Source organism: Dendrobates tinctorius, unplaced genomic scaffold, assembly GCF_039654945.1.
Source record: "Dendrobates tinctorius isolate UK_male_01 unplaced genomic scaffold, ASM3965494v1 ptg000394l, whole genome shotgun sequence".
In the NCBI taxonomy this organism is placed as follows: domain Eukaryota; kingdom Metazoa; phylum Chordata; class Amphibia; order Anura; family Dendrobatidae; genus Dendrobates; species Dendrobates tinctorius.
In genome coordinates this window covers 1,061,270-1,076,891 of record NW_027362060.1, presented here as the reverse complement: position 1 = coordinate 1,076,891, position 15,622 = coordinate 1,061,270, and the positions used below count along the sequence as shown (strand labels likewise).

The following is a 15,622-nucleotide window of genomic DNA, read 5'->3' as shown; positions in this document are numbered from 1 at the left end:
CTTGCTGTCTCATTGGTCCCCACATGTATTAGCAGGAATGAGTAGTCATCTGTAGGTCTGAAGAGTCCTGATATCCTGTCAGACACATCTTTAATTTTTGAACCTGGAAGACAGCACATTTCTCTTGAGGTTATATCCGGTCTGCAGATAGCGGCCTCTGTTCCTCTCAACAGGGAATCCCCCATGACCACCACTCTCCGTTTCTTCTTCACAACATTTTTCTTTCTCCATCCAGGAGGATTCTGAAGGCGTACAAGGTTGCTGTTTGTGGGCAAAGTCTTATCCTGATGTATTTCTTCATCGTTCTCCTGCATAAGAGCCTGGTACTGGTTTTTGAGCAGTATGGGCATTGACTGCCTCCTGATCCTCCTGCTTCTCTGGGTCACATGCTTCCATTCCTCTGCTTCTTCAGGTGCACTTCAAATTTCTTCTCTTTCTGTAACATGAAGAGATAATTCTGCTCTAAGAACTCTTCACCTTCCTTAATGATCTTCAATGTAGCCAACCTCTCCGAGATTTTGCAACTTTTCCTCCAACAGGGACACAATCTTGCATTTGTGGCATGTGAAGTTTGGCTTTTCCACTGGTAAGTCTGTGAACATGTAGCAAGAAATGCAGCTCACCAAATGGCTCCTGGCCTCTTCCATATTATTATTGTCAAAGAGATTTCAAAGTGATGAAAAATGAGCAAAAATTTGCACGCCGATAGGCGCGCTGTTTACCAATTTCCTCTTTTCATCTGCAACGGCCCAAATCAAGTGATCGTTGAGCTCGCGGAGACTCTTCACTTATCCCATAAGGCACTGGGAATATGCAAATTCTCTCCTCAGGACTCTTCCCCTGGTTTACCGATTTCCTCTTTTCAGCTGCAACGGCCAAAATCCAGTGATCGTTGAGCTCGCGGAGACTCTTCACTTATCCCATAAGGCACTGGGAATATGCAAATTATTAAAGGTTATTATTATTCCCTTAGCTTTCCCTCCCTACCTTATATGAATTTGTTCTAATTTTCTCACCTTGCATTTTAATATCTTCCTGCACATTTTCCTCTCCTCTTGTTGGCAGTATGTCTCGGCTTACCATCTGGTTCCTCAGGAGGTACGAGAAACCCCTCGATGGCTTTTTTTGTGAGTCAGGCCCGAGGTGGTGTTTTTGAGTTGTGTGGCTAAGGTCTTTCTAATCTGTACAGGACCTGTTGGGTGTGGTGCGGCGTCTCCCTGTAGTGGGTGCGTTACATTAATAACATTATAGCTGGCCAACAGTGTGTTCTGGGGCATCTGCATGGATCCAGACCTTTGAGTGAGTGTGCGTTACGTTTATGATGCCTGGCCTCCAGAGATGGGTTTACTAAACAGCTGACCACTCCTATAAAATGAATGGGAATTATAGCAACAGTGTAGCACAGAGAGCTGTGATGTTTCTGTAACTTGGGCGTTACTCCAACATTGCAACTCGCTTTGCTACACTATTGCTGTAACTCTCAGTTATTTCTTTACCAGTTATCACTTTAAAATATCAAAATAATAATAATGTCTTTAGATGATGTGTCAGCCATCTTTTCACTCCTTTCCAATCTTTACCAAAGGGGTGTTGCTCATAGGATTTACCTGGGATGTTTTTGTAGCCCGCTCTACATTATATGCCCCCTTAATAAACACCATAAAAATTAGTACTCAATAAAAATGCCCATATTTTGGGAACCATATGCCAAATTACAAAAAAAACACATTAGACAAGGGAGCAGTTGGAATAAAATAAGATAATAAACTGGCCACTTTTGACCTTGTGACATGCGTCTTCTTTACAACTGACAAGAAAGGTGGAACAGTTTCTAAAACAAAAGATAAATCTGACACAAGATACATTAAGTGTATGCCAGGTTTTTTTTTTTTTTAGCAAATTCAGCCAGAAGTCTCAGTCATGTTGGTTAGTAAATCCCCCTTACTATGTTATCTAGACATTCATTTCCTTTATTTTTACAACGTTGCACATTAGGTGCACTTTTTGTACTTTGTTATTGTACTTTTGCATATTTGTAAATGTGAAAACCAAACTTGAGCTAAAATATATAATTTTATATATTACATACATAAAGAGACAGTTCATCAAATAATGTGATGAATATTTTTAAAGAACCTATCTTAATGGAAGGTCCTACTTTTTTTTTCTAAATATTAACCAATTAGTGAGTTATTAATTGATGAAAACTGGTTCATACAGCTATAAATCACTGTTTTCTTTTCAATGTTCTTTTTATTAAGTTTTAAAGTATAACATTAACAGGTATAATGAGACATCGTTACAGTGTTGCATTGTTACATGGTAGGGTACCGGTAATCCGATAATGACTGGTCACATCCAGACAATACCACCACTATTCCAGTCAGTGTCTCATATCATGAATTATAATACCATATTAGGGATATTAACCTGACACCTGGAGAGTTAAGAACACCCTGCCAATTATTAAACCAAATATCTCATGTTCACTTACAGTAATCAACTTTTTTCTGAGTAACTAACTGAGACCACAATCAAAAGAGATGGAGAGGATAGTTAGAAAAGGGGGGGAAAGCAGAACTGAAAAGACAGAAAAGGAAGGGAGAGAGAAAAAAAGGGGGAATAGAGGCATCACTAGGTAGCAATCTATAGTAAGTCTGCATGAATGGTCGATCTGTAGAGAATCCAAGGTCTCCATGTATCCTGGAATAGCGCTGGTGAGAGATTCACATGCGCCACCAATTCAGCCATGTAGTATAGATGATCTATCTTATAAAGTAATTGTTGATGCATAGGGCAGTTAGTAGTTTTCCAGTGTGTGGGTATCAGAAGCTTGGCTGCCGCTATTATATTATGTACCAATATAGAATATCTCTTATTCCCCGGCCACAACAACGCACTTTCAGGTGTTAGAACAGCTTTCTTCCCAGTTACCTCCTGTATAACTTTTTCTGTGAGCGCCCAGAAGCCTTTTATGATTGGACAGGTCCACCATAAATGAAAATAGTCACTCTCATCAGCACCACATCTCCAGCAATTTGTGTGAAGATTCACCCGCCAAGCCTGATACTGAGATTGCGAAATGTACCATCTGGACACTATCTTGTAGGAGTTTTCCTGAGTTTTGACACATTTAGTCGGGCCATGGGAGTGTTTATATATATGAAGTATTTGTTCCTGCGAGAACGTGTAGCCTAAGTCTTTTTCCCACCTTGCTATAAAGGCTCGTTTAAAGCAATGATCTTCAAGAAGAAGTTCTTGGTATATCGTAGATAATATTTTTTGGGGTTTATTTAATTTGGAGCATAGAGTCTCGAAAGATGTGAGTTTGCGCGTGAGATCTGTGTTATAGCGCATTCTTTTCAATGTCTCTTTTATTGTGGAGTATTGTATAAAGTTTATGTTTGTTAGCCCGGGGAGTTTACAGAGCTTTGGGAGTAATGGAAGCGCTACATCTGTTAACAATTGATCTATCGTGATTTTCAGCCCTGGCGGGCCGCCTCCAGTCAAGGTATCAAGAGGGTGAACTAAGATGTCTGATAGTGTTAAAATTGGTGATGAGGGGGGTACCAGTATACCGTGCGTTTTCGCCCATATCTTTAGTAATGAGCAAGTCAACAGGTTTGGGTGGGAAGGGATAGAGCTCCCTCTTGAGTAGGTCAATAAAAAAAACTGTCTGATGGGCAAGCATGAGATCGCTTTCTCTATTGTTACCCATTGCTTGTCCTGAGAACCTCGTATCAGGTGTACTGAGCGTGTTAGCACCGATGCATAAAAGTATTTTCTTATGTCGGGAGCACCCATTCCCCCCTTGTCCTAGGCAGAGTCAGTGTACGGAAAGCTATTCGAGGCCTCGTCTTGTTCCACATATATTTGGAGAAGAGGGAATTTACTCTATACAAAATAGGAATCTGGTATTTGGATAGGCAACATTTGGAACATATAAGTGAATTTTGGTAAAATCAGGCTTTTCAGAAGATTTTTTCTGCCAGTCCAGGAAAGGAACGGATCTCTCCATGATCCAGTTGTGGTAGCAGCATGTTCCAGCAATGGATCATAGTTAAACTTAATCAGCTCCCTCTCTGTTCTACTTATTTTAACTCCCTAATACTTGATGTAATCTTTGGGCCAGGTGAACGGATATTTATTCTTAAGTTCATTGAGGATGTGTGGTGAAATGTTTAAGTCCAAAGCCTCAGATTTCGATACATTCACTTTAAAGTTTGAGATGCTACCATATTCATCTAATACCTTCATGAGTGCTGGAAAGCTCGTGAGAGGCTTTGTCATTGTGATGAGCAAATCGTCTGCAAAAGCCACAGTCTTATAGTGTTGCTCTCCAATCTTAACACCCTCAATTTCTGTGCATTGCTGTATCGCACTCAGGAGAGGCTCCATTGCCAGCACAAAAAGTAAAGGCGACAGCGGGCATCCTTGGCGAGTACTGTTATTTATAGTGAATGTGTCTATTAGTGAGCCATTGATGCTAATGCGAGCCGTCAGATTTTTGTATAGCTTCATTGTGGCTGAGACTATATGAACCGGGAATCCAAACCCCAGCAACGTTTCCTCCAGATAGGTCCAGTCCACCCTATCGAAGGCCTTTTCAGCATCCGTACCCAGTAAGACCAGTGGAAGTTTGCCCATCTTTGCATGTTGCATGAGGTGTATAATTTTATATGCATTGTCTCTCCCCTCTCTCCCCCCCACGAAGCCCGTTTGATTTAGAGAAATTAGCCGGCAAAATCTTCGCCATTCTGCGCGCCAACATATTTGTAACTAGCTTCAGGTCAACATTTAGTAGCGATATAGGCCTGTAGCTACTGCATTGTTCTTGGTCTTTGCCTTCTTTATGAATTAATGAAATTTTTGCCTCCAAAGCTTGGGTTGGAAACTGACCCTTACCCAATATGGAATTGCACATTCTTAACAGGCGTGGGGTGAGAGCAGAGGAGAAAGTCTTATAGTAAGTTATTGGTAGACCATCAGGTCCAGGAGCTTTCCCCTTTGGGCTCTTCGACAGGGCAGACTGGAGCTCAGCCATACAGAATGGCCTAATCAGCTGGATTTGTTGTGTTTCAGTCAATTGGGGTAAGTTCAGACGGGTTAAAAAGTCCTTTATTGCGTTTTTCCTTTTTAGTTGATCTAATTTTGATTCTATCGGGCGAATATTATATAAGTTTTTATAGTATTCGAGGAATTCTGATTCTATCTGCACATAGTTTTGGGTGCTTAGTCCTTGTGGGGTTTTGATTGAGTGTATGTATGTGCGATCTTGGCGTTTTCTTATGTTTGAGAGCATAAATTTGGTGGCTTTGTCTCCATGTACAAACATTCTGGTCCGCCAGGAAGCATACCATTTTGCTGATTTTTTGTTTAAGAAGTCTTTCATCTGTTGTCTTTTTTTGGTTAGTACGGTCAACCCATTAGAATCTAACTGTTTCTTATGTTGGGTCTCTAGTACAAATATCTCTTCATATAAAGTGTTTATTTCATTTTGTCATTTCTTATTTAGATACGATGTGATTGAGATCAATTCCCCCTTATTACTGATTTATGCGCTTCCCACAAAATAGGGGCAGAGACCTCTTCTGTATCGTTTTGAACAAAATATTGTTCAAGTGTCTTGGATATGCGGGTGCGAATTTCTGTATCAGCAAGAATCGACTCATTCAGTTGCTATATCCTATTGAGGGAGTAGGGCTTGGGTAAAGTCATTTGGAGGGTTACCATAGAGTGGTCAGAATGGACACTAGGAAGTATTTTTGAGGACAGGGCATTAGGAAGTATTCTCGGAATTTGTATATAGTCCAATCTGTGGTAAGTCTTGTGGGGATGGGAGTAATAAGTAAAGTCTTTATCACTCGGCTGTAAGTACCTCCAAATATCCAGCAACTGCATTGACCTTATTTTGTTTTTTAGTCTAATTAGATCCCTTTGAGATATTGCACTTTTCTTTTTTGTAGTGTCAATTTGAGGCTCTAGTGCCACATTCAAATCTCCCCCTATGACCAGGGTCCCTTCCCTATATTCTTCTATTTTTCTAAGGGTTGCCAGCAGCCACTTCAGGTGCTTCTTATTGGGGGCGTAAAGACTACAAATGGTATACATATATCCTGCGAAAAGTCCCTTAATTAAAACATATCGCCCATTTGGATCGGCTTTTATTTCATGTGTTTGAAATGGGATTCCCTTTGCTATCGCCACTGAAGTACCCCTAGAGCCCGTCTGTGTTGATGTGGCATGATACCATAAGTTATAATGTGATCTTTCAAAGTTGGGGAGTTTTTCTGATTTAAAATGTGTTTCCTGGACCATCAATATGTCTACTTTTTGCTTTTTAAGCATATCTAGTGTTTGGCGTCTAGTGATCGGTGAGTTTAGGCCATTTGCGTTTAGGGTGGCAAAAGTAAATACCTTATTCTGGATAGCCATGTACCTGATAGGTGTGGCGGGTGAATCCTCTCTGGATCAGTGACCATTTTTGTTCCAGGTGCCTCTTGATGCTAGAACTTAGGTAGAGAGAAGGGGAGGGAAAGAAATAGCAGATACAGAAAGAGCAAGAGGAAATAAGAAGAAATAGGTTAGTGATAAACGTGAATATCACATTAAACAAAAAAGAACAACCAAATGTTCTAATGAACTTGACCATTGTTCTTGAAGGCTATTTGAGGGGTAGCTTTTCTTAAGTCCCAGAGCCCAGTAGGGCGGACCTAACACAACAGTTGTATTGTTGCAACGACAATCACCACCACAAGACAACGGCAGAGGTCCCCGTTACAAGAAATATCTTTCAAAAAGTATTTTACTCAGTGGAAATAAACCACGGTGCAGCAGCGGGATAACGAGGAGTCCAGGAGGTCATGTCGCCCCTTCTTCTCCCTTTGGAGTAGAGGATTTTGCAGGCTTCTTCCTTTGTTTCTGTGATTTTGGAGACCCCACCATTTGCCACGGAGATGGATTTGGCAGGCGTTGGTAGCGTGAGGCTGAATGAAGCAACTCCAGATCCGGGTATGACTCCAAGGAAATGTCAAGGGTCTTGCATATTTCTTTAATATCCAAGGATGTTCTGGCTTGAAGTTTTTTGTCTCCCGCTGTTATATAAATCCCAAATGGGAACAGCCAACGAAAGCGGAAGCCTTTTTGTAGCAAGGTCTCTGTGAATGGTTTTAAAATTTTGCGTTTTTTAAGTGTTGTGGCTGACAGGTCCTGGAAAAACCTCACTTGCGATCCTTCGTATAAAATTTCTTGTGTCTCGCGTGCTCTGCGGAGTATCAGGTCCTTCACGCGGAAGTCAAGGAAGCAGCACAGCACATCTCTTGGGGGTTCTCCCTGTTTGGGTCTAGGTCGTAGAGACCTGTGCAGTCTTATTAGTTCGATATCCTTGGGATCATCATCCAAAAGAAGATTAGAAAAGATCTCTGTTGAAGCTTTGGATAGCGCCTCCATAGCCACGGTTTCCGGAAGCCCTTTTATGTGAATATTGTTCCTTCATTCACGGTTTTCGTGGTCTTCGAGCGTGGATTGGATCGTATGAATCTGGCTTTCATGCTCGCTAAGACAATCATAGAGAGTATTAGTACGTTGCGTTATGGTTGTCTGGTGGTTTTCAACCACTTCGAGTCTATGACCTTGTTGTGAAATGTCTTGCTTTATTTCTCCCAGTTCTCTACCTATAGGTTCCAAGGCTTTTGAAAGTATCGTTTGAATGAATGAGCGTGTCACCAGGGTATCTTTCATAGCTCCCCCTCTGTCTGAATCACTCTCTAGGTCCGTTTCTGAATCGTCTTCCACTTGAGTGTCCGTTTGCCTTGACGGTTTGATAGGGTCCGGGAAAGAGGCCTGTTTTTCAGAAATTTATCTACGTCTGCTTGCGTTAATGATTTTGTAGCTCTGGTGGAGCTCTTCAAGGTTTTAACTGTGGTTTTTCCCATAATCGTTGTTATTGTGCTCTGGGGGTTGGTTTATGTCAGAGTAATTTTATATTCCCTCAGCCATCAATCTGCAGGTTCGAAGAGCATGTCCATTGTAACTTCCTTATGGGGAGACATGAGCTCTCCCTTTTCGTTCAGAAGAATTGTTTAATAGCTCTCTGGTTGATATAGTCTGATATATGGTCGTTCTGCAGCTCGACCTTGTTCTGTATTGCCCAGTAACGAGCCTGGTGGGGGAGGGCTTGGCAAATTCCTTTAACTGTACAGCTGAGAGACAGGCAAAATAGATTTCTCCTAGTGGCCACAAGATGTCGCCCCCTACTTTTTTAGTCAGCCTGTGAGAGATAGGGAGGTGCAGCTTTGGGTATTAAATATATGATAGTCAACAGCAACCGTTTCACATATGATTCACTAGGGTTGCTTCAGAAGAACTGCTGTATCTGATGTTGAAGTGGCAGACCAAACCCGAACCCCAGAAATAAACTCTTTCTTTTGAGGATGTCTTATCGTCTAGATTATGATAAGGGACGTACCTTGATAGGTGCTGCTAGCTATATTTAGCTGTTGTCTCTTGGCCCTCTGAGCTGATGTAAAATGGTGGCGGCTTCAGCAGGGGGCAGAGGGGGCGGTTTAAAGATGGCCACACACTGCAGGCTAAGTGAGAAATAGACCAGGACCAGGCGGTCAGAGAGCGCCTGGGCGCTGCAAAGAAAACCTCTGTGCTTGATCGCTGCACTTGTCATAGCCGCCTCTCGTGGGAGCCTATGAAGCCGCGGTATAGGACGGCACGGCCGCGGTCCAGCGACCGGCGCCTATAAATCACTGTTTTCAATTTGACCAGAACTTCTGCAGAATAGACAGTCCCTCACAGTGTCTTGTATTAGACCTGGTGAAATATCCATGTAGATTTGCAGTATGCTATTATGTTATGAGAATTCAAAGGGCCGATTCATCATTTGCTTTTTCTGTCAGTTTTATTTTTTTTTGTCTTATGGCATTCATTGATGGTTTTTGTGTAAAATTTTTCAATGTCGTGCATGTGGTTCATGAATTTTCCTTAAGGCCGGGGTCACACTAACGACGCAAAATACGGGCAGTATTTTACATGCGTAATACGGATGAATGGCCCCTAAACAGTGCTCCGTATGTCATCTGTAATCAAGGTGTGGTCACGTATTTTGCGCATGTAAGCATCTGTATGTAATCCGTATGGCGAGATTTTCTCGCAGGCTTGCAAAATGGACATATAATGGGGCCCTATGACAGGGTTTCTAAACAGAAACCAAAGAATAGATATATATATGTGTATTCTATGTGTATATATCTATTCTTTTGTTTCTTTATTAAACCTGTCAGTGTGAGTTTACTGTATAGCGCACTGAATTGCCGGCTTTGCTAAAAGACACCTGGTGCGTATTTCTCGCAAGTCACATGTGTGGTCCGTGTGTAATGAGTATTTTTTGCGCACCCATAGACTTGCATTGGCGTACTACCGGCGTAGTACGCTGACAATCGCAGCATGCTGCGATTGGCACGGAGCGTAGAATACGGATGAGAAATATACGGCTGGTGCGAGGGACCCCATAGAGAATCATTTGTCCGTGTCTAATGCGTGCTTTTAGCGCCTCTCACTCGGCCGTATTCCTCGCCAGTGTGACCCCGCCCTAATATAAAATTCCTTTTTTTGTCATTTGCCAGTTTTATGACTTTTTAGCACAAAATGTCAGTCTTCAACTAAACCAAAATAAAAATGCACCATAAACTCCAGACAAGGACGGGATGCAAGAATACAAAATAAAATTTAAAAGGAAACAAACAACTTAAAAAATGGAGCAAAAGAGCAAAACTAAAAAATAAGGTGCAAAATACTAAAACAACTGATGTGGAACAAATGATTATTCCAGAAAAGTGGAGAAATATCAGTGATGAATGAGGGCCAATGTCTTCAGATGTCAGCCATACATCATGGATATAGGTGATGAAAATTGAGTTCAATGCTTAAGATGAAAATTAAATGAGACATCTAAATGGATGTATGAAACGAGATGCTTCACGTGACAGACATTTCACAATTCAGTGCCTGAATCTGGAATACATGACCCCCAGATTCATCTTTATTTAGCAAGTTTACATCCGTGACTAAAGGTACTCACTAGATTAACGGTAAATCGATTGGTTTTGGCTAGACTCCACAATGACCTTATGTACATATATGGGGACCATCTAATTTTCTCAGAACCTATGATGGTGAGGGAAAGAAAGTTCAGGCATGTTGAATATCAAACTCGGAAACTTTTGTTCTCAGGGTAGATACGTTATTTACTCCCTTCACACATGCATGCTCGGAGGTCTGTAAGAGCGACTGCTAGCCTAGCAAGCACTTGGCTGACAGAAATTGAAGGTCTGTTCTCTAAATTGCAAGTTTCTAGCTATAAAAGTGAATTATGTTAGAAAATTGTACCAATGTGTAACAAATTGTGTGTTCTTTTTTTTCTTAGATCATAAATTTCATACCTGACAATAAAACATCCCCAACTCTACATTGCTCCTCAATGGTTTGTTTGATTTACAGTCAAATAAAGCAATTATGTTTGTTCACTATTGTGTTGAAGTGTTAAAGGGAATCTGTCAGCACTTTTTATTGAACAATTATTAAAAAACAAATATAAGGCATAGCGTAACAATCTTAAATGAAGAAAAAAAACACTAGTTGGTCTAGGCGTTCTACCAATCAAAAACAAAGAGGAGACTCCACTAGTGGGAAGTATATAGCCCTTTTTGGATCAAACAATAATATAAGTCATATGATCTATAGTATAGATTGAATCATAGGGTCCATCCCCTTTCCTAACATCCCACTATAACTCATGAGTATAAATTGTAGCATGTGCAGCACCATAAAAACATAAATGAGTCTCATTTGTACTAATTAATTCCATACAAGCATTACAGAAATCATATTGGAAACACGACAGAGTTCAATGAGGGGCGAAAGAGTATATTAATTACCTTTACTTAATGTGTCAGTAGGACACCAGCCTAGACTCCCCAAACATGCATTGTTGTGGTAGTTGCTTCCTCAAGGAGCATTTCCAAAAGTGAGAAATGTCCCATACTATATAGAAGGACCCTCTGATCTAGTGATCAGTGAGGTCAACAGTGATGAGAATATAGGCGCATGCGCATCCGTAAAATGGCAGTCCATCACCACCCTCCCGCCCGTCAACCACAATTGCAGTCACGTTGGGCAGTCGGCACCTGGCCACATCCCATGTGAATGCAACAGGTCTACTGACAGAAAGGTGCCCAGCACAGATCACCACAGGGAATGTGCATGCGCAGTCACCATGTCATGCACATTATGGGATTACAAAACAATAAAATAGTACACTATTTGTGTATATTAAAAACATATGTAATCCATATCTGGTTGCATACATAGGGCTATATATGTCAATATTATTAGAAAATTGACAGTGTATATAGCACAATTACGGTATATCTAAATAGGGGTACACAATAAATATGCCTTATTAAATCCCAAAGGCCATGCATGTAAAATAGTGTATTGGTAATATAGTCAAACATAGTGGAAGATCTTTTATCATGGACTGGTATATGAATAATGTCACTTGTAATGAAGGATGATAGGTCCATGATACTTCTTCCAACATCAGCATGCATATGCATGTGTGTGCAAACAATATTCTGGATATTCTTAAAGATAATAAACAGAAAATCAATTAGTGCATATGAAACAAACATCATAAAAAACACAACATAAAAAACTGGGACAAAAATAAAATAAAAATAATAAAATATCACATACAGGATAGGTGGCTGAGATACAGTATTTATCTGATTAAAGGAAGGATGTGAATCCAAAACATTCGTTTAGACCAGTGGTTCCCAAACTCCAGTCCTCGCGAACCCCAACAGGTCTTGTTTTCAGGATTTCCTTAGTATTTCACAGGTGATGGAAGTATAATCAAGGCATCAGTAATTCTCTCACATGTGTAACACTATGGAAATCCTGAAAACATGACCTGTTGGGGTCCGTGATGACTGGAGTTTGGGAACCACTGGTTTAGACCATGTGGTACCATAGTACCTAACAGGAGGATCCACCTGCATTTCTTTTGGGTGAGGAATGTGCTTGTAGCTCTTTCCAAGAAGAGCCAAGCAATACCTTTAAATAGCCAATCCATTCCTCCTTTACTGAGAAATAGCATTTGAATTGATATGCAAAAGAGGCTGAAGTGCTATTTGTAGATCTAAAGGCTCAGTCACTCAGTTCCAATATAAACTTACAGATTAAACCAGCCATGCAAACATCTATTAAAATGCTGAAATGCTCTCTCATGCTCTTTCATGTTGGCAGAAAGTGTGAATTAAATAAAACAAAACTAAAAAAAGCAAGAAAAACAATAATCAAGAAGAAAAGACACTGCCATTTTGAATTGCTGTTGCTAGCCCTGACCCATTAGAAAATCATATGTTCAATATATAAAAATTATTTCTACGGAAAGAACACAATTTAAAATATATTTTAATAGTTCTTTATAGATGCAAATAAAAAATGAAAAAAAAATGAAAATAGAAATCTACATAAAGATAAAAACTAGTATTTCCTTTTATTTACTTTACATTTCTATCAGATATCAGCAAAAACAAAATGGGAATACAAAAATGATGAACATTTCTCCTGATCACTTACATTTTTCACTGGAGTGGATGTTAGCTTTCCGTAACTTGTTTTGCAAACGTGGTTTTAAACAATTGCTACATTTTCTGGGATTCCTCTTTATAGACCTTAAGGGCCCGTCACACATAGCGAGATCGCTAGCGAGATCGCTGATTTTGTGACGCATCAGCGATCTCGCTAGCAATCTCGCTGTGTGTGGCACGCATCAGTGACTGGCCCCCCTGCCGGGTATCGCTGATTGTGCAGGAGTGTCCTGGGCCATTTTTTGATCGTTGGTCTCCCGCTGGCTAGCACGCATCACTGCGTGTGGCAGCGGGAAAGCAACAATCAGAGAGCTCCCAGCGCTGTAAGCAGACACTGGGAGCTGGTATCCAAGGTAAATATCGGGTAACTAAGCGCGCACGGCGATTAGTTACCCGCTGTGTACCTTGGATACCAGCGTCCTGGCGCTGGGAGCTGGTATCCAAGGTAAACAGCAGGTAACTAAGTGCCGCGCGGATACCAGCATCCTCGCTGGTCCTGATCGCTGGTGTGTCTGCCTGTTTGGCAGCTCACACCAGCGATCCTGACAAGGTCATATCGTTGTCGGGATCGCTGGTGCATCGTTTGGTGTGACGGGACCCTTAGATTAGGAGATACTAGGCAATGGTATACCAGTTTGTGATTACTGAATGTTTAAGGAATAGATTTCTACTGTCTAATGGAATAACAAATGGTAAAGCTGGAGAGACAAAAAGTGCAAATAGTGTCTTATCTGATCGCCAAGTGGTGTAAGATATTGTAGGTATGTTCACTTGATAGGGTTGTGACAGTCACAACACTTATAGAAGCATGTAAAGGCTGCAGCAGGACCACTAAGGAGAAACAATGCAATGAATGAGGAATATGGTGGTTCAAAGTCCGCGCTACCCAAGGTTCCAAAAATGCGATCACACACAGAGGTGAAGCATGAGTGCGGTTTATTTGTCAACGTGTTTCCAAGTTTCAAACCTCTTCGTCAGGACCAAACCACAATGATCATTATAGTTTGAAACCTTGAACCATCGTATACCTCATTCACAACTGTCTGATAGAGATAGTCACGTATAGATAGTGAAGTAAAATAACATTACACCTTTAAAATTCCATGTGATTAAGAACTTTGTAACTTTGTGTTGTCCTGGCGCCAGAATATGGCATCAAATGTAATCTGGCAAAATTCTATTGTCAGATTCATGCAAAATCTTTTAGAAGGAATCCTCTGTTTAAAATCAGAGGATGATGGAGCTCCAGTAATGCCCCGTAATTTTGTTTTAGTGCCATGTTATGTCACAACATCTAAAAGGTTATATGAAGCAGTAATACAGCAATGTGCATGAGGCTTGATCTATAATAGATCCAAAACAAGGCTGATTTATTTATCCCATTCATTTGTAATGGATACATCAGGTTTCCATTTTTCTACTTTTGTATGAAAGCTAGTGATAAACTGAGATAGTATATAACGTTAGGACCTGTAAAGAAAAATGATGTATTTGATTATGGATACTAACCTATAATGCTTGTATAATGTAAAATAAAATCATGCAATACATGTTTACTACACATAGGATGAACAAGATCTTGGACATGTAGAATATTTTCCAGATGGATCCTTTGGGGCACAGTACTTCCCATATTATGGAAAGAAGAGACAGGTATCCTAGAGTGAAAATCCAGTTATCCAGTCTAAGTTATTTTTCTCTAAAATTCACAATATCTTCCTCCTAATTTCTTTCAGCCAAACTACACCAATCCATTAGTGGCGGTGAAATTTTCTAATGTTAAGCTCGACAAGGAAATTGAAATTGTTTGTAAAGTTAATGGAAGCCACATCATAAATGAGAACCCTCATGATCCGTATGAAGGAAAAGTGACGTTCAGGCTTAAAATACATAAGTAATTTGACCTCTATAGCAGGAATACAAGGTATGAGCAGCGTGGTGACGGTTCGTTACAAACGTCACACAAAAGGTACAATATCAATGAAACAGGAGGAAAATCAAATATTGCATGTGTATTTGCGAACAATTACTTTAGAGATAAGCAGACGAAATGCAAGATGATAAGTTATCAGTGTACTCATGTTAATTCCAAATATACATACATGGATAATATACAAGGACCAACAGAATAAAATGTAAAATGATTGTAAAAAATTAATTGCCAAATTCTAGTATATAAAAAAGGAACATTATACTGAACTGTATACGTGGTCTGTTTACAGACCACAATCTCCAGAACGACAGCGTGTCTGTTGACCAGAACTCAACATACAGTCTCATGCAGTCATGGGCAAAAGTTTTGAGACTGACAAATTTTGGTTTTCATAAAATATGTTGCTTCAGTGTTTAGATCTTTTAGTCTGATGTTTATATGGTTACTGTAGTACCATTACACAGTTGTGCTTAAAAGTTTACACACCCCGGCAAAATCTTTGCTTTCTTGGCCTTTTTTCAGAAAATATAACTGATAACACCAAAACTTTTTCTCCACTCATGGTTAGTGGTCTGTTGTCAAACGACTGTGTTTTTTCTTTTTAAATCATAACGACAACCAAAATATCCAAATGACCCTGATCAAAAGTTCACATACCCTGGTGATTTTGGCCTGATAGCATGCACAGAAGTTGACACAAATGGGTTTGAAAGGCTAATAAAGGTAACATCCTCACCTGTGACAAATGCCAGGAAAATTGTTTGGGATGCAAATGTAACATTTATAGTTGTGGCCAAAAAGTTCAATTCTGGTCTCATTACTTCAAATTACCTCGTTCCAGAAGTTTTGAGGCTTGTCTCTGTGCTGTTTTGTGTATTGTAGGCGAGATACTTTGCGGCATTTGCGCAGTAATGGCTTTCTTCTGGCGACTCGACCATGCAGCCCATTTTTCTTCAAGTACCTCCTTATTGTGCATCTTGAAACAGCCACACCACTAGTTTTGAGAGAGTCCAGTATTTCAGCTGAT

At 40.3% G+C, this 15,622-nt stretch overlaps 1 protein-coding gene across 1 annotated transcript in view; it reads left to right on the top strand.

Annotated features, from left to right (window-relative positions):
* The window catches only part of ATP4B (ATPase H+/K+ transporting subunit beta), a 33,201-nt gene extending 18,629 nt beyond the window's left edge, over positions 1 to 14,572 (top strand). Inside the window, exons 5-7 of the mRNA XM_073563537.1 lie at positions 10,433 to 10,489; positions 14,229 to 14,315; positions 14,399 to 14,572. Of these exons, the coding sequence (XP_073419638.1) occupies positions 10,433 to 10,489; positions 14,229 to 14,315; positions 14,399 to 14,560 (306 nt within the window). The 3' untranslated portion in view covers positions 14,561 to 14,572. The remainder of the gene's footprint in view (positions 1 to 10,432; positions 10,490 to 14,228; positions 14,316 to 14,398) is intronic.
* Positions 14,573 to 15,622: the final 1,050 nt, after the last annotated feature.